This window comes from Balaenoptera borealis, assembly GCF_965194805.1.
Source record: "Balaenoptera borealis genome assembly, chromosome: 2".
NCBI lineage: Eukaryota > Metazoa > Chordata > Mammalia > Artiodactyla > Balaenopteridae > Balaenoptera > Balaenoptera borealis.
The window spans coordinates 106543891-106563661 of record NC_138867.1 but is presented as its reverse complement, the minus strand read 5'-3'; the positions used below and the strand labels follow the sequence as shown (position 1 = coordinate 106563661).

At 39.7% G+C, this 19771-nt stretch overlaps 1 protein-coding gene across 3 annotated transcripts; it reads right to left on the bottom strand.

Annotated features, from left to right (window-relative positions):
* Positions 1–703: 703 nt before the first annotated feature.
* Positions 704–15063, bottom strand: PHAX (phosphorylated adaptor for RNA export). 3 transcript variants are annotated; one of them, XM_082380722.1, is made up of 5 exons: positions 14046–15042; positions 11774–12387; positions 9576–9696; positions 7157–7240; positions 704–1977 (listed from the first exon to the last, which is right to left on the bottom strand). In XM_082380722.1, the coding sequence occupies exons 1-5, from the start codon at positions 14139–14141 to the stop codon at positions 1708–1710; spliced, it is 1185 nt and encodes a 394-aa protein (XP_082236848.1). In that variant the 5' UTR covers positions 14142–15042; the 3' UTR covers positions 704–1707. The 3 variants fall into 3 exon arrangements, with proteins under 3 accessions (XP_082236848.1, XP_082236849.1, XP_082236850.1); XM_082380724.1 differs by having other exon boundaries at positions 1751–1994; positions 14046–15063; XM_082380723.1 differs by lacking the exon at positions 7157–7240 and having other exon boundaries at positions 14046–15038.
* Positions 15064–19771: the final 4708 nt, after the last annotated feature.

The following is a 19771-nucleotide window of genomic DNA, read 5'->3' as shown; positions in this document are numbered from 1 at the left end:
TAGGCTGAGCAGGAAGAATGACTGCAATGTACACTGCCTTGGTGAGAGTACTAACTGAATACATATCCGGCAACAGTCTGGAGAGAACTTCCTAGATCTGGATAGTCAGAAAGGTTTAGAGAAGAGTAATGTTAATACACAAAACTTTACAGAACCTTAAAAACTGAAGCATTGGTTTCTACATGTAACATTAGGACGTACTACAATCCAGAAACCTGGTTTGCAAATGTTAAGGAAGTAACAATTGATGAAAACAATCCGGGAAGGGGGGAATGAGGGAGGAGCAATCCACTGAAGATGAAGTAGCCTGAGGCATTAATGTCCTTCAAAAACTGTAGCTTTCACTAGAAAAATTAGCAATATTTACATGAGTAAGTGGCATTTAGATTTCTGAATGTTGATTATCTTTCCTGATATACTATACCTTTAAAATCACCTTACATAAAATAATCTCAGGGACTGTGGTGATCATTTTACAAGGCATAAAAATAATGAATCACTATGTTGTATACCTGAAACTAATATAATATTGTAAATCAATTATACTTCAATTTTAAAAAATTCTTTAAGTAAATAAATAAATGGTTAAAAAATCTCAGGGACAATGTTTAAATACTTACCTATTTAAAATGTTTCTTTCCTAGGTTATAGCAATTTTATGAAAGAACATTTGAGATTAAAAAATAAAATCACTTGAAACTCATTAAGGACTGCCAGAACTCCAATTTTATTTTTGCATTCTTTATGAATAAAATGTAACCAATTACCATTTCCTTTTCTTTCCCTGCTTAGATACTTAGCTCCAACTTCAATGATCATGTATTTCAGAAACTACTGAAAGACTTCAAGTACATTGCTGCAAAGAATTGTTAATAATTGCTCCCTACATATTTTTGCTTAATCTATTTTGTAAAGTGTAGTCAACTCCTGGAACATCTTAAGTAAACTACCTTTATTTCCTTAAATAAAAATGAATAATTTTAAACATCATGCAGATGAAACATTTTTAATACCTAACTTCCTTAACATAAGGTAAAACAGTCTTAGGCTGTCACTGGGAATTTTTTAAATGTCATGGTAATTATGCAGGTATGGATCATATTCAGTATTTAATATATGACCAAGGTAACTAATAAGAGGTCAAAAACAAAGTTAAAGTTAAGAACAGATACTTCTTTGAAAAGCTTCTGATGTTTATTTACTTCTGGACAAACAAGTGGGAAGAGCCACTGGTATAAACCTATTTTTAGTCTCTATTATTAAAACTGCTTAAGAGTTCTTAGAACACAGAAAAACTAAATTTGAATGCATTTGTAATAGCTTAACAATTTATATCTTAGGATCTTTTAATGGAATGTTTGAAACTGATCATAAATCACTGCAAAGATAAATCAGAAAAAGAAAACAAACTTTTGAATGGCATGTTATATGACCTGGACAAAACTGATTATCAACTAGTAATGATTAGCACATGCAACAGATTGAGAAATTAAATCCTCTGCTATATACTTTTAAGTAGTTTGTCAGACATGAGAAAGTTTTAAATGTTCTTATTGCATTCATCTCCCACATATTCAATTTTATTTAAAACAAGACAACAGTTCTCTCCAGATTTTTGGGTTTATCAGTGCAAAGTAAAATAAAGCAATCTCAGTAGAAATGGTTTATTACAATGTTATCTTAGAAAGGCTTATTTCTCAAAATGTCCTAAAAGATGTCCAAATCATGAGAATGATCAACCTCAATGGCTTCCTCCGCATCCAACTTTGATTCTCCGTGTCCTTCCTGTGATTCATCAAGAGAGGCCAGGGCCTCATTTGTGTCACTTGCAAAAGTCTCTCGTGATGTATCATCATCTTCTTGAAAATTTAGGCTTTTAATAGCTTGTTTCATCTTTTTTCCCAGCACTTGTGTTCTTCTCTTCCTAGCAGCTTTTTTATTTTCATATTCCTTTTGATTTTCAATGTAAAAAATGTCCTATGATGAAGGAACAACTTTAGTAAACAAGAACTACCATTTATTAAAAACCTGTTGTAAGGCAGACTCTTTACATTATCTCCATTTTCCACAAAAAACAAATATTAGATTCATAATTGAACACAGAGTCCAAGATATGTAATAAATCCTCATTGCAAGTTGAGAGGATGAAGCTATGATTCAAACTCAGCCTACTGTTAGGTCTAGGGTCCATGCTTATTGTACCATATACATCAATCTATAAAGGTTTTCTAAACAGAAATATACAGTAGGAGAATCATATTGTTTAGGATTTAAAAAATATATAATTTATCACAACAAAACAGAAGTCTTTGGTATGATAATTTACTAACTCTGAAATGTCATCATAACCACATGTGATTGCATATGCTAAGAAACTGGCCAGGCCCAAACTGTGTGACTAAATATGATCATGTAACCTACACAATGCAAGAAAAATGCCAGCCCTTAAACACTGCTGTAATTAACATGTGAGACTGTAAATCTCTGCCAAAAACTTTTATCACAAGGCATAAAAATGATATAGTCAGCACTTGGATTCCAGGGTGCCAGAAAAAGGATTTTATAGCATGAAAATGAGAATCTTCTAGTACAGGGTTTTTCAAGTATGGCACTACTAAAACTGCAAGCCAAGGAATTCTTTGTGTAGCAGTCTGCTGTGTGCATTGCAGGATGTTTAGCAGCCTACCTGGCCTCTACCCACTAGCACACCCATCCCACCCCCAAACAGTGACAACCAAAAATACCTCTAGACATTGCCAAATGTCCTCCGAGAGGCAAAACTGCCAGTGAATGAGAATGGTTCAAGTAGAAAATACATTTCCATTAAAACACTACATGGAAAAACAAAATAACTTCTGGGAACCTTGATACAGATAGATAAATATAATTTTAGAGGGTACAAAAAAAAAAAGGTCAGGGATCTAAAGAGAAGGCAAAAATGATGATGCTAATACAAAAAAGATTCAAAGATTTAAAAGAGAAGCTAGTACAGGCAGGACACACTTTTGACATCCTATTATATTCTAGGAAGTGACTCTTAAAAGCTGTAGCCAAGCCAGTTCCTATTACATTCTTAAAGTGCAAATCCCTTCTTGTTTATGAAAAACAATATGGAGGATGGTGAGATAAAGGGGGTCCTCTGCTTCGCTAAATACTAAAAGCAGCACACAGAATTAGCAGAGGAAGGAGTAAGGAACCATGAAATGAATGCAATAAGGGAAAGCTTCAGAATATAAGAGCTTTGATGAAGAGAAGGAATAAAAGTATTTGCTAAAGAAAGGAGGACAGGGGTGGAGAAGGAGGGTACATATGTGAGAAAAAAGTGCAGGAAGGACAAAAAGGGTGAATTCAGAGGAAAATGAGGCCAACTACCAATTCCTGAATGAGCACTTTTATGTGCCAGGCATTACGTTGAGAACTTTACACAGGTGTGAACTCTTTTCATTCACACAAGAACCTTATGAGGTGGGGATTATCCTTGTTTTCAGATGAGGAAAGTGAGGCTCAAGATTAGAGCTAACAGGTAAAGGTATAAAGTCTAAACTCATAAGTGATTTCTTCAAATCCATATTCTTAAACCTTAGCAACAGTGTGATAATTCACAATTTTTTCAAGAGTCTACTTACCTTCAAGTGGAGCAATAGTAGAAGTATTTTCATTTTATATGGAAGCACATCCAAACAACTTGATAAAAACAATTCTAACTAGTACAACGCTTGGCAACACTAAATAAAATTATGAAGTTCCCCTTTTCCCTCCAAATACGGCAATCCTTATTAAAAAGGAATGTCATTCTCATGGGTTACGAATTTAAACAGAACAAACTGGGGAATGACCCAAAGAAATGTCTTTGTAGCATATTGTTAATGTTGTTACAACAAATGCAGACAACAGATAATCTGAGAGCAAATTTTTTTCTCCCATCCATATCTCTGTATAATTAACTCTGCAAGTTAAGAACCTGAAGTGTACACTATTTTCAGAGGGAGAACGTTATAGGTGGACTTAATTAACTTTTTTTTTTTTTTCTTTTAAACATAGTCAATTTTATTCTCCTTAAACCACAAAATAAAGTCTTTGGTTGCACAAACACCACTAGCTACAGTCTTGCCAGGAGGTCCCGGCTGGGGAGGGGGCGGTTAGTTGGCGGCCAGAACTCCTCCTGAGGGGGGTGGGGACCTCTTTAAAATGCTGAACTCCTGAGGTGGGGGGGCCTCTTTCAAATGCTGACAGCCAGCTGGCAGGGCCCCCACACCAGGTCGGGGGAAGCACCCCGACCCTGTAGGAGGGCACCGGGCCAGGCCCTGGCGCCGCAGCCGCAGCAGCCGCTGCACAGCGCCACCTCCTCAGGGTCCGCGGCGCCTGGAGAGGGCCTGCCCAGAAGCACCACGGCCACCTCTCCATCCTCCCCCAGAAGACCGGGGCTCAGAGATGGTTCCGAGGACCTCAGCTCCTCAGCAAAATCTGGGGACAAGCGTCCCGGGGAGGTGCTGGTCTGGGGGCCGAGGTCTCCAAGGGGGTCGGTGGCGGGGTGGGTGTGGGCGAGGGGGCCTTGGCCAGGCACTCCAGGGGCCCCCGCTTCGCAAATTAACTTCTCACTATTCTTACTTTTTCTTTCTTCACAAACTTTGTATTCTCTAAAACAAATTATAAGGCCACATACCAAAACAAAATCAAATGAGAAAAAGTTGAAAACAAGCCCACTCAGTTCAGTTCTGGCTTCCAAGTTCTACAGACTGTGATTGTTAGCAATACAGTGACTAAAAGAATAATTTTAACACCATTATTTGGATGGCACATGAAATTACCTATAATAAAATTATATCTGCCTTAGGTTTTTCCCTCTAGTAACAAAGATAGTCAATCCATGCACATACAGAAAATTTGGCAAAAAAAAACCCCAGAAAAATCTTAAAAGCCAAAACATTTATAACCCCTCACAACAGACCAAATCATTGGTAACATTTTGGTGTTTTAACTGCCAGTCTATTGTCCCATGCCTCTTTTTCTTTATAAATTTGTACTTTGTCATTTTAAAAAATTCAGTTATTATTGCATTTTCTAATTTTCTTAAAATTGCTTCACAAAAATAGAGGCTACAGGATAGTTGTTTTAAGAATGTCCCTATTAGTTAACATTCCCCTATTATTAGATACTACAAATGTTTCTATTGTTTATTATAATGCAATGTTTCTGGTTGCTTAAGATAAAAATCTACTAACATTAAATCCCCTTCTCCATAATGAGTTAGAAGAAATGAATTTCAAAGATAGGTGATTCAGTGAAAGCAGCATGGGTTTGAAGTCAGAGTCCTTCCTGTGTGATCTCAGACCTATCCTTTTTATTGCTCTGCATTTGCATACCAGGGTAATACCCAATGATAGACAGTGCCAGGCTGACGGTGAATAAATGTTATTTTCGTCTCTCCCGCTTCTGGAAATTGTCCAAGTTTAGGTAACAAACAGCTTTTCTAGACATCATTTTATTTAACTCCTTTATAGCAATATTAAATAGGCAGGGCACATATTAAAGTCCTCACTTTATAGATGAGAAAATCAAGGCTGAGGGAGAGTAAGCAATCTGCTCATAGTCATATAATCACTAAATGGCAAAATTAAGATTAAAACCTAGATTTTGAATCTTAGAGAATTCTTTTCATCACATCATGCTATATCTTTGAAAAGAGTGACATTTTGCTATCAAACAAAGACCCAAGAAGAATGTTCCTTCTAAGTACACACTATGATCAGGGGTTATATTGGGGGAGGAGGGAGAACATCATTAAGGTATAAGCTCTGTTCTACCACTCAAAAGTTGTGTTCCCAAGGAAATTCACATTGTTAGAAATTTATTATCAAAATAATTGTTCCAATGAGGAAAAAAAGTAGTTACAGAGTAGAGATTTCAAATGTGCAACAACAGTAACATTTCCTGTAGGAACTGCAGTAACAGATTTTTTAAAAAATGACTAAAAGTGAATAGCCAGAAAAAAGAAAAACATTGAGCAAATGTAAAATATGCTCACATGTAGCATCAGCTCAAGAGAAAAGGTTTTTATTTTTCTGTCATCATTAGCATTACATTAGTACGGCTAAAGCACATTCCTATGATCTTTATCACCCACTGTTACAATAAAGAGAATACAAAATTTCTCCAATATTGTAGCTGTGTTGCATGTGTACCACCTCCTTCCTATGCAAGAAGACAGTTCTCAATTTTGATCACATGTGCTAAATGCGAGTCATGTTCCTTAATTAACAAATTAAAAGGTGACTAAATTCTGAGCTGTGAAAAACCCACAGTGTATAAGATTTCCCATATGACATTCTGGTAATACAAAAATGATACTAAAATGCCCGGCTTCCAGTTTGTAAGAAATATAGGAGATAGAGGAATAAACAAAACAAATGCGTGAGCAGACAACAGAATGTGGTATATTCTATAAGAGAGTCATATTGGACTCATCAAAAGGTCTAAATCATGGAGAAAAATGTAGGATTAAAAAGATCAAAAGAGATGTAACAAATGGGATATGGAAATCTAGATAGGATCCTGATTTGGGGAGGAAAAAAGCTAGAAAATACATTCTTGGGACAATTCAGGAAACTAGAACAAGGGCTAGATAGGTACTGGGATGATGCTATGAAACTGTTATTTTTCTTAGGTGTGGCTGTGTAGGATATTGTCATTATTGGGAGATGCTTGTTGAAATAATTAGGGCTGAATGTCATGATGTTTGCTCCTTATTTCCCAACGGTACAGAAAAAAAATTGTATAGGTAAAGTAGGAATGTCAAAATGTTAACCACCCCTGAACCTAGGTGAAGGATATATGGGTATTCATCCTGTTGTTTTTTCATCTATTCCACGTTTGAAATTTTTCATTAATAAAAAGTTGTAGGAGTAGAAAAAAATAATTACATGCTAAGAGACCAGGAAAAATTGCCATAAAAGAAATCTTGACCTTGGCTCTGAAAGGGAAGAAAATGAGGCAGCAGAGCTTTACCAAAGGCACAAGGTTTACTTGAAAAGAGACAATGAAAAATTGGTCAGTACAAGGCAGAGCAGTAATAGAGATCAGTAGAAAATGGAGCTAGAGGCTGAGTGGGAGTTAAATTATGATGGATCTTAAAAGTCAAGGACATTATTGTTTCTACCTTAATTTGTTCCTCACTGATACTAGGAGTGTTCTTCAGGAGATTCAGGAAAACTCCACCTGGTGTTCTTCTTCGACTACCATTCTACAAAAAGGAACAGAAAAATTATCCTGTGAAGACTCTTCCAGTGAATGGTCAAAGCAACTTTTAGAGACATTCCTAAGGAGCTATTAAGGTCTACAGTACCACTCCAGTTTAACTACAGTGTCCTTCTCTCCTCTCCATACTTCCATTTGCTCTATTTCTTTTCCCACGGCATGTATCACTTCCTAGCATACTTGAAGATACTACATTTATTCTTTACAGACTGTTTCCCTCCCACCCCCTACTACAACATAAGCTTCCTGTGTCTAGAACAGTGCCTGGCACACAGCAATAAATAACTGTACAAGGAAAGAATGCATGCACCAAAAGAAAGTGAATTTGGATTTGCATCTTCCCAACATTCAGTAGATTTCCATTAGCTCACTGGTTTTATTACTACAGTATTAAAATTTTGATATAGGGAATTCCCTGGCAGTCCAGTGGTTAGGACTTGGCGGTTTCACTGCAGGGGGCCTGGATTTGATCCCTGGTTGGCAAACTAGTATTCCACAAGCTGCGTGGCACAGCAAGAAATTTAAGAAAAAATTTTTTTAAAAGTAAAATATCGATATAATCTATAACTTCGTGCTCAACTGAATGAAAATCTAGGTACCTTAAACAGTGACACAAACAGGGATGCCAGTACATTCATGATTATTATAATTTGTTTTGTTGTTAACTTCTGGAACCAATGTTCACAGGCTGTTTCCTCACCCAGTGCTATCACTTCTAACTGATTTCTTTTCTCTCCATTTCCACAGTATAATATTTAGTCTCTTGTGATGTTATTATTCAAATTCATGAGGAACAAATAAGAAGGAAGCCATTCAATCTTCATCCTCACCCTGTGCTGAAAGCTCAATTAAATGAGATTTGCAAAACCATTCATTCTATGGGATAAACTGCTACTGCTTGTGATCTGGCCCCAACCAGACGAGTGCTCTTTATGCCATTCTGGAGCAATGAAGTATTTTTAAACTGTTTTTTCATTTTTGCTTCCTCAACCCCAGAGGCCTCTTTAGACATTTTGTTTCCTATTCACTCCTACCACCCATGAAATTTTAATACTCACAGATATACTTTGTATTTATCTGTGCTTTTTACATAACAAGAATTTTGGTTTTTTTATTCCCAAGAACCAGTTTCCAAGAATGCATGAATTAAATGAACCAAAAGTAACATTTCTTTTTTTTTAAAAATAAATTTATTTATTTATTTATGGCTGCACTGGGTCTTCGTTGCTGCCTGCGGGCTTTCTCTAGTTGCAGAGAGCGGGGGCTACTCTTTGTGGTGGTGCGCAGGCTTCTCACTGTGGTGGCTTCTCTTGTTGCAGAGCACGGGCTCTACGGGACGTGGGCTTCAGTCCTCGTGGCACACGGGCTTAGTTGCTCTGCAGCATGTGGGATCTTCCCGGAGCAGGGCTCGAACCCGTGTCCCCTGCATTAGCAGGCAGATTCTTAACCACCGAGCCACCAGGGAAGCCCCAAAAGTAACATTTCTGTTCACCACCACTAACTAAATTCTGGGCACTGTGATAAGTACTTTATATGTATTATCTCATTTAATCCTTATAATAGAGGATTAATCCCATTTTATAGCTAAGACTGAGGTCTGAGAAGTATCAATAATTTAGCCAAATGTCACATCTAGTAAGCTGCACACCCAAAATTCAAAACAAGGCACCCCAAATTCCAAAACCCATATTCTCAAAATCTGAGCTTCCAGTTCCCCCCTCCAGAACTTTTTCTTAAAATTTCAGCCTTAATGAATCCTGTAAGAGATCTGTTGTTGATTGCACACTAACAGGCTACAATTTAGGTATATTTTTTATAAGTAAAGTATTAATTGCAAAAATTGACCATACTGAATTAAAAAAAATTTTTTTTTATAAATTTATTTTTTATTTATTTTTATTTTTGGCTGCGTTGGGTCTTTGCTGCTGTGTGCGGGCTTTCTCTAGTTGCAGCGAGCGGGGGCTACTCTTTGTTGTGGTGTGCAGGCTTCTCATTGTGGTGGCTTCTCTTGTTGCGGAGCACAGGCTCTAGGCACGCGGGCTTCAGTAGTTGTGGCGCACAGGCTTAGTTGCTCTGCAGCATGTGGGATCTTCCCGGACCAGGGCTCGAACCCTTGCCCCCTGCATTGGCAGGCGGATTCTTAACCACTGCGCCACCAGGGAAGCCCTGAAGTTTTAAATTATTAATGAAGGTTTTTTAAAGTCTGAAACACACTGTAATAACTTATAAATAAGAGAACCAACAATCAGAGACAAGGGCATTTTATTAAAAAATCACAGGAAATAATACAAAACCAGAAAGAATGAAGCAGTTAGTCTTACCATTATAAAAAGGCCACCATTTTGTTCAACTTCAGCAGTTTCCATCAGAAGTTCAATTGCCTTTTTGTTCCCAATTATCCTCACTACTCGGGCTATCAAATCTTTCTTTGGTTCCTGCAACCTGATGAGGAACAAATGAAGTAATATTAAACTCTTTATTTGTTGCATAAAGTTGAGGAGATCTACCTTAGTCTCCAATTTAGTTCCTAGCTAGAATTAACTTCTCATTCTAATAACATTTGCTTTCCGAAATCCCCAATATTTAACCTTGGAATCACTGACATGGAAACATTCCTATCTTGGGTCACCCAAGGAGATCGTACCCTCAAGGTTCCAACTCAAGTCTCATAACTGGCATCTTCACTTTGCCTTATTGGATTATGGCATATTTCAAAAGAAATATGCACACACAGCAAGGGGAATGCAAGCCTAAAAGCAAAAGAAGATACGACCAGTCTACTCTCATCAAAACAAATAGCAAACATATACCATGCTTTCTAAAAGTTAGCTCTCCTAACTTTAGAGATGTGTAAGAGCTTTAAAATGGATTGGATTTTTCCCTCATGGGCTCCGTGCCTCAGAACAAGGAAATAGCTAATATTTACCAAAGGCTTATTATGGGATAAGCACAATCCTAAGAACTATATATGCATTATATGTTAATTCTCTCAAAAACCTTATGAAGCAGATATTATTTTCATTTTACCACTGAGAGATAAAAACACAGGGAGCCTAAGTAGGTAGCACTTCTGACATCAGAGCCCATACTCCATAGAGATGAAGGAGCATTAATATTACAGAAGTCTTACCAGTTCCCTAACCAGCCCTGGCTTCTTTTGTTTCTTCTCTGTTGTGGAAAGAGCAGTAGAAGTAGACTAGGAACAAAGGGGCTAGACTTTAGTTCCAGGTCTGACACTTATTAAATTTGTGACTTTGAGCAAGCCACACAACTACTGGGCCTTAGTTTCCTATTTGTAAAGTGAAGGCTTTGGTTTACAAAATCTCTAAGTTCCTTTCCAGCACTCAAATTCCAAACTCCCTCAGTATTTAAAAAAAAATCCAGTACGAGTATTGACAGGCTTGCCTGGAAAGTAAATACTTGTTTTCCTACTAGCTATATTACTCTTGAACCTTACCTGTTTTCAGGTTTGTGACACTGTTCACTAGTGATTTAGAACTAATAAAAAGTAAACAAAATTTCAACTTTTTATTTATTTATTGACCTCACTGAGCGGCTTGCAGGATCTTAGTTTGCCGACCAGGGATCAAACCCGGGCCCATGGCAATGAAAGTGCCAAGTCCTAACCACTGTACTGCCAGGGAATTCCTAAAATTTTAACTTTTAATATTTCTTGTTAAAATTACATGAAATGTAAATTTACCATACATCAAGCAACTCTACTCCTATTTATCCAAAAGAAATGAAAATCTGTGTCCAAAGATGTGTACGTGAAAGTTCGTAACAGCATTATTCATAATTTCCCAAAAGGGCAACAGCCGATATGGATGTGTGCATGCATATGCGTGTAAATAAATAAACTGTTGATTCCTGCTACAACGTGGACTAATCTGAAAAACACTGCAGTAAGTGAAAATAGCCAGGCACAAGAGACCACATATTGTGATTCCATTAACATGAAATTTCCAAAAATGCAAATTGATAGCAACAGAAAGTAGATTAGCAGTTACATGGGAATAGGAACAGGAACAAAGTTTAAATGGGCGCATGGTATGAGGGATCTTATAGGGTGATGGAAATGTTTTAAAAGTGCTTTATGGTAATGGTTGTACAACTGATAAACTTACTAAAAAAATCAACACTTGAAATGGATGAATTTTACCACATGTATACCATGCCTCAATAAAGTAAAAAAAAAAAAAATCATGACTGCTTGAAAACACTCCAAAAAACCCACATGATTTAAAAGGATATGTTTTTACCTGAAGAGTTCTATAGCACTAAATGGAAAGAGTTGCTCAAAAGTTCATAAAAATCTGCAAAATTATTCTATCAGGTCTGCCCAAATTTAAGAACACCCAACTATATTCATATAACCACATAAGCCTAGAGTTCATGCCTTGAATTTAAAAATTTCAAAAAGGAACACCATCGTCAGTGTATTTGGAATCTGTGTTACTTCTCATAAATGGAAGACAGTTGGTCAAGTGCTCACTTGTAGACAAATCTAAATGCTCACCTGAAAGAAATTTCATCAGCCACTTTCTCTTGAGAATCGTCCTCTGTGATCTCATATCGGCCTTTATAGTTCATTTCTAGTCTGTCTCCTAGTCTGTCTTTGACAGGTCGTTTCCTTTTGAGATGACCTTGCCCATTTTCCTCCTCCTTTGATCCCGTTTTTTTGCCACCATGCATATATTCATCTAGCTCTTTGTCTAATTCTTTTGTATGCTCTTGGGATTCCCTCTTAAGTTTCTTAGCAAGCAAATAATTGTACGTCTCGGATTGCCTGCTTTTGTCAATAGTGCCCTCCATTCCCAAGATACCAAGTTCAGTGGCCACCGCATCTTGACTCTGTTCCTGCAGCACAGCACCCCATATGTTGTTAACCTTCTTCCCTCCAGCAATAGGCGGTTTCTGGCTGCTCTGGCCAAACTGAAAAGGCTCTGGTTTGGGAGGAGTGTTAAAACATTTTTGTCGTTTGCGTTTCCAGAGAGAGCTATCATCATCTGAATCCGAAAAACTCTCCTCACTTGAATCCACACTTTTAACAGTCCGATAATGTGATACCGGAGCACACACTGTTGCAGTACTCTGGAAGGGCCTCACTGCACAGTCCCCACCTAGTGCTTTCTGCAAGTGAAAGAAAATACAATCAATTCCATAAAACACATTAACTCCACACACCATGTGCTTTTTAAAAAATTATTTAGGGATTCAGCTGGACCATTCTGAAGCAGAAATGATCTTCAAAGATCTCTGAAACCAACTGAGTCCCTGCATTTCTAAAGGTCTACATGGAATTTCCTTTTTTTTTTTCCTTTTTTTTGGCTGCGCCGTGCAGCTTACAGGATCCCTGATCCCTGACCAGGGATCGAACCTGGGCGGGCAGTGAAAGCGCCAAATTCTAACCACTAGACCACCAGGGAACTCCCTGGAATTTCCATTTTAAAAGCCACAAATTCATATTTCTACATAGCTAATGCAGCACTTAGTTCTAAGACCCCCTTTAAAAAATTACCAAAGCTTTTAATTCTCACCTTTAGAAGATTTTCAATCTTTTCAGTTATTGTCAGAATGTTTGAAAATGACATACATGATAATTGTTACCAGCACTTAAAACAGAACTTGTTTTCTTCCTTTCCAAAGATGCCTGCTATGCATGTGATTACATCAACTGCCTTTATATGGTTTTATGACTATGTTCCTTTTAGACTAGACAGTAAACTCCTATGTGTAGGAATCTCCGACAAATTACTTTTAAAACTGCAGAGTCCGTGGCATTAAGTTTACCAAGTCATGGGTCAATCTATGTAAAACAAACTGAAAACAAAATATTTTGGTACCGATTTCCTAAAAAATTTCTATGCAAAAGGAATCACCTTTGCTTTTTCAACTAAACATTAAACAAAGTATTTGTTAAGTTCCTAATATGTGCTAGAAATGGGGGTGGGGTATTTTAAGTCTAGAAGGTAAGTCTTCCTATTTTGAAATAATAATGACACTAACGCTTATCAGCCATTACTCAGGATCCACTGAATCCTTACAGCTACCCTATTACTGTCGTACTATTATCATTCCTATTCTAAGGTGGGGGCACCAGGCTAAATACCCTGTCACAGGTCACACAGTGGCGGCGCCAGGATTCGAACGCGGGTAGCCTGGCACTAAAGCCTTCTCAAAAGAGCTTGCTACTTAGTAGGGCGGCCAAGACAAACACCTATTTAGAAACCTGGGAAGCTAACACAAAACCCATGCCACATTATGGCATGACGAAGCTAGGTTCCAGGGGAATATGGAAGACCAGGCCTCTGAGCAAGTGATGAACTTCATTCCTGGTCCTCACTCCCTTTCTGCTCAGCATGCACACGAGCGCCACAGGCTGTTTGCGGGCCGATGTCCCCAGGTGCTACATTTTCGGCAAAAAAATGCCCTTCCAGGACAACTTAGCGGCGCCGAAGTGGGGAAGCCCGTAGGTTTAGAAAACGAGGAGCGGAGCACCGGAGGCGGGGAAGAGACAGCCGCAAGCCCGCCTCCGGGAGGCAGCCCGTCTCGCGGGCCCCGCTTCGCAGCGAGACGCCGGGCTAGGTTCGTACGGCCTCCTACCCCGGCAGCCTCCCCCGCTCCTCGCGCCGGGCCACGGGACGCCCGCCCGCACGCCCGCCCGCCCCTCACCCTCCCCGCCGCGCCGGCTCGCGCGCCGGGCCCGGGGACGCCCGCCCCTCATCGCAGCCCGGGCTCCACGCTCCGCGCTCCCGGCCCAGAGTCACCCGCCCCGCCTCCGCACTCACCGGCACCTGCAGCGGCCTGTCGCTGGGTGCCACCGTCATGTCGGAATCCGAGTCAGAAAGCTGCCCATCTTCCATGTCTCCTGCCTCCTGCGCCATCTTCCCGCGGCGCGGCGCGGCGCGGCGCGGCGCAGCGGGCCGAGAGGGCACTTCCGGCGGGGCGGCGGGCTGGTCCGGCTGGCTGTGACTGGTCGGGCGCCCCCGCGAGGGGGTTGCTTCCGCCCCGGCGGCCGGTGGACCCAGACGCCTGGGTCGAGGCTCGCAGATGTTGCGTCATCATTGCAACCCGCTCGCTTAACGCTACTCTGGGAGAATGAGTCCTCTGCTGCCTCAGCACTCTGGCGCGTTCCCTACCGACCTGTTTCCGGCAAACCTAAAGATGCGCACGGATGGCGGCCATGAGGGATTCGTCCCTCGGCCTCACAACCCTCGCCTGGATGCTCTGGACAGGCCTTCCTGCTTGCATTCTTGCTCCTCTGCGATCCACCCTGCATGTAGCTTCCCGGGGAGCCTTGCAGACGGGACGTGAGGTCACCGCCCTGCTCAGACCTTCCAGGGCTTTCCTCCGCACGATAAGGCTTGAGTTCTCAGCACGGCCAGCAGGGCCGCGGGTGTGTGCCTCTGTCTGGTGTCCCCCTCCGGCTCTCCAGCCACGCTGGCGCTGCTCACGTTGTTCCTCAGGCACCCTTTGTCCTTTCCCGGCCCAGGGGCTTTGCAGTTGCTGTTCCCTCTGCCTGGCAGACTCTCCAACACCCCGACACCCTGTTCTTGCACAGGTTATGCTGTCTCATGATTCAGGATTCTGATTAAATGCCACCTTCTCAGAGACGTCTTCTTCAACCACCCTCACTAAAACAGGGTCTCTCCTGTCACTCTCAAACCCTTTTTTTCCCCTCATGGCATCAATAGTCATGTGTATTTTTAAAATCTTTTGTCTGAGTTCCCCACTAAAATGTCAGTTTTATTCACTGTTGTTTCTATCTGCGTACATACATGACTTCTTGTGTGCAAAGATGGTCAAGAAATATTTGATTTTTTTTTTTTTTTTTTTTTTTTGCGTAAAGGGGATCTTGTTATTTGTACCTTTTCCTATTCTGCAATCTACTTTAAAAAAGAAACAATATTGGGGTCCAGTGGTTGGGACTCCGCGCTTCCACTGGAGGCTGGGTTCGATCCCTGGTCTGGAGATAAAATCCTGCAAGCCGCGAGGCGCGGCCAAAAAAAACAATATAGCAGTTTATCTGGACACCTTTCTATACCAGAATATAAAGATCTAGCTCCTTCTTTTTAATAACTCCCTAGTTTTCCATTGCATGAAGGTAGCCTCATTTTTTAGTCTCTGATGGTGTGTTTTGCAATGAACATGTCTTTTTACAAACTTGTTTTATTATTTCCTTAGGATATGTCTCTAGACTGTATGAAAAAAATGAATTTAGATTTTTGAAATGTGAATTTAATACCTATACAGGAATTTAGAAGTCACCTGGTCCAATTTATTTTGACAACTGAAGAGAGTTTACACAGCTAAGCTATTGAAGACCTGCGTCTTGATTCCAGGTCTCCTAATTCGTAGACAGCTTTATTATTGTACCTTTTCTGCATAGAATTACAATCCCCCTACAACTGATTTTTGTGCGTGGTGTGAGGTAGGAGTGCATTTTCATGTTATTATTAACATTTTACTATGTGGTATGGGAGGCAGCTAAACACCGTGGAATGCACAGAACAGCCCCTCACACTAAAGGCTTTCTCCAGTGTTTTCCACCAGAAGTTTTAGAGTTTTAGTTCTTACCTTTAGGCCTATGGTCCATTTTGACTTAATTCTTATATCTAGCGTGAAGTAAAAGTCAAGGTTCCTTTTTTTTGTGTGCCTGAATATCCAAATAATATAGCACTAATTGTTGAAAAGACTATTCTTTCTCCCTTGAATTTCTTTGACACCTTCATTGAAAATCGACTATATATATGAAGGTTTATTTTTGAGTACCCTATTCTGTTCCATTGATCTTTATGTCTATCTTTACACCAGTGTGACACTTTCTTGATTACTGTAGCTTTATAACAATTGTAAAATTGTTATAATAATTGTTAAAATTAGGTAATGTAAATTTGTTCTTTTTTTTTCCAGAACTGTTTTGGCTATTCTAGATCCTATGCCCTTCCATTTAAACTTTAAACTATGCTTGCCAATTCTGGTATTTTGGTTGGGATTGCATTGAATCTACAGTTTAATTTGGACATTGGGGAGACTATTTTAGCCTGATGCCACTGAATGCAGGAATCATATACTGCTAATCAATAACTCTTCTTCTTCTAAATTCTGGGCTCCTAAACCACTAGATAGGTAGTATGTACCCTGGGAGAGAATGCAGTGATTAGAGAATGTGAATGGTTGGTCCTTTCTGAGAATAATTTTCCCCATCAAGTAATAAGCCAGCATTTTAGTTGCAGCATCATTTTTTGGTTAGCTTGATTAATATGAGCCTGCCCAGAGCAATAGTTAGTGTCATTCACTCATGCCCTGATAAATCAGATTCTGAGTTTACAATAATGAAATTTTATCCTTGGTGATTTCTCCAATTTACTGCTGCCTTGGGGCAAGCATGCATTATCAGATCAAATCCCTCCGCCTTCTGGCCAGCTATTGTTGAAGAACAAAGACAGCTAGTATTCATGAAGACTTCCCAAGCACAGGTCATTTGTACTTATGCTGTAACTCCAAAGTCTTTGTTATAACCACCCTATGATGCCTTTGATAAGTCATTTGAAAAGCAGAATTGGCCGTTTGCTAACTTCTCCACTTTATTCATAGAGAATTGGTTCAAGGTGTCCTGACTTTAGTCAGTACATTTAAATTTCTATAGGGCTTTACAGTTTTTATATATACTTTCATGTACGATCCATTTAATTCTTTTTCAAGTGGGAAATATGCTTTCATATGATTCATTTAATTCTATCTCCTCGTGCTTTGCCCCATCAAAATTCATCGTTGGTGGTTTTTCCTGACCTCCTATTGGCAGGCTAAGTGAGTTTTGAAAAAAGAAGGTAGAAGAGAGATGCAATCCCTGTTTTCCATATAGGCAGTTGCTGGTGTCTATCATCCCAGAACTGGTTTAGAGAGACAGCCATGAACCTCTCTTCTTAGTGAAGAGAAGGAAGTTAACATTCCTTGAGAGCATTATGTGTTGCTTCTAAAATTTAGTGCATCTGTAATGTAAATGCCTTTTCATTTTTGGAATCAAATGGAGGGGAAGAGAATGGAAGGATGTGGTGTTGGGTTACGTGTACAAAGAATCTTACTGGCAGCCCAGAAAGTGAGGAGAATTAAATTCTCCATTAAAATGTTTGGGAATTAAAATGAAGGAAATTAGTTCTTCAGTCTTAGGGGTGGATGGAAAACAGTAGCTGGGTTGTTGATAGAGATTACCAATGCTGGACAGGGTATCCTTGCTTTCTACCGCCGAGGTGTGTTTTTTTTTTTGGGGGGGGGGGGGAATTTATTTATTTATTTACTTATGGCTGTGTTGGGTCTTCGTTTCTGTGCGAGGGCTTTCTCCAGTTGCGGCGAGCGGGGGCCACTCTTCATCGCGGTGCGCGGGCCTCTCACCATCGCGGCCTCTCTTGTTGCGGAGCACAGGCTCCAGACGCGCAGGCTCAGTAATTGTGGCTCACGGGCCTAGCTGCTCCGCGGCATGTGGGATCTTCCCAGACCAGGGCTCGAACCCGTGTCCCCTGCATTGGCAGGCAGACTCTCAACCACTGCGCCACCAGGGAAGCCCCGAGGTGTGTTTATAGTTTCATTTTTTCGTTGATATAAATGTATGTGAGCCTGGTAGGATGCTGGGAATTGTGGAGCCATGCAAGGATGAGTCAGAGATGGTCCTTGCCTTAATGGGGAAAAATATAACATTTTCAAGTGGAAGCATCATTCAGGTATCTCCAGCACTTAACTACAGTTTCTGGTAGGTGCTTGATACATGCCGATTTCAACATGGTTTGTTGAAATCATTTGTGTCATAAGGATGGAACAGATAAAGCTCAAGCATGAATGCAGAGATGGAAGGAAGGGTTTTATAGGTAGAGAGAACAGCAAGGGCAAAGACATAGAAGAAAACACAGGCTTTGTATAGAAACATACAATGACTGTCTGGTTGCAGTGTGGAAGGCCACAAGGCAAGTCCACTTGGAATCACTGAGACACCTTATTAATTCAATTGATTTGAGAGTGTATATATATTTTTAACTCATGCCCAAATCATGCTGATTGAGATGGTGCTATTTCCCTTATATAGAGTAAGCCCAGTTATTGTGGAATTAGATGGAAGATGGGATGGTGGAGGGGTGGGGTGGGGCTGGAAAGAATATTGCAGGAAGAGGTGGGATGAATTGGGAGATTGGGATTGACATATATACACTAATATGTATAAAATGGATAACTAATAAGAACCTGCTATAAAAAAAAAAGAAAAGAAGTAACCACACACCCCCCCCCCAAAATATTGCAGGAAGATAGAAGAAATGGAGAATAAAGGAAATTGATCAAAACTGTCTTTGTTCTTCAAAAGCAAGAATATACCTAGGCAGGATATTTAAAGGGAAATACCACAATTTAATATTTTTCATTCTTCAGAAAACTCTAATTTATAATTTAACAAAGTGGCGAAAACAAAAAATCCTCTCTCCTCCACCAAAAACCCTCCTCCTTTGGCTACTCCAGGAAACAGCAGTCACCATCACTTTGGGAACTTGTTAGAAATACCGACCCTCAACTTACCTCAACATAATAAAGGCTATATATGACAAACCCACAGCCAACATCGTTCTCAATGGTGAAAAACTGAAACCATTTCCACTAAGATCAGGAACAAGACAAAGTTGCCCACTCTCACCACTATTATTCAACATACTTCTGGAATTTTTAGCCACAGCAATCAGAGAAGAAAAAGAAGTGAATCCAAATCGGAAAAGAAGAAGTAAGGCTGTCACTGTTTGCAGATGACATGATACTATACATAGAGAATCCTAAAGTGCTACCAGAAAACTACTAGAGCTAATCAATGAATCTGGTAAAGTAGCAGGATACAAAATTAATGCACAGAAATCTCTTGCATTCCTATACACTAATGATGAAAAATCTGAAAGAGAAATTAAGGAAACACTCCCATTTACCATTGCAACAAAAAGAATAAAATACCTAGGAATAAACCTACCTAAGGAGACAAAAGACCTGTATGCAGAAAACTGTAAGACACTGATGGAAGAAATTAAAGATGATACAAACAGATGGAGAGATATACCATGTTCTCGGATTGGAAGAATCAACATTGTGAAAATGACTCTACTACCCAAAGCAATCTACAGATTCAATGCAATCCCTATCAAACTACCAATGGCATTTTTCACAGAACCAGAACAAAAAATTTCACAATTTGTTTGGAAACACAAAAGACCCCAAATAGCCAAAGCAATCTTGAGGAAGAAAAACAGAGCTGGAGGAATCAGGCTCCCAGACTTCAGACTATACTACAAAGCTACAGTAATCGAGACAGTATGGTACTGGTATGAAAACAGAAATATAGATCAATGGAACAGGATAGAAAGCCCAGAGATAAACCCACACACATATGGTCACCTTATCTTTGATAAAGGAGGCAAGAATATACAATGGAGAAAAGACAGCCTCTTCAATAAGTGGTGCTGGGAAAACTGGACAGCTACATGTAAAAGAA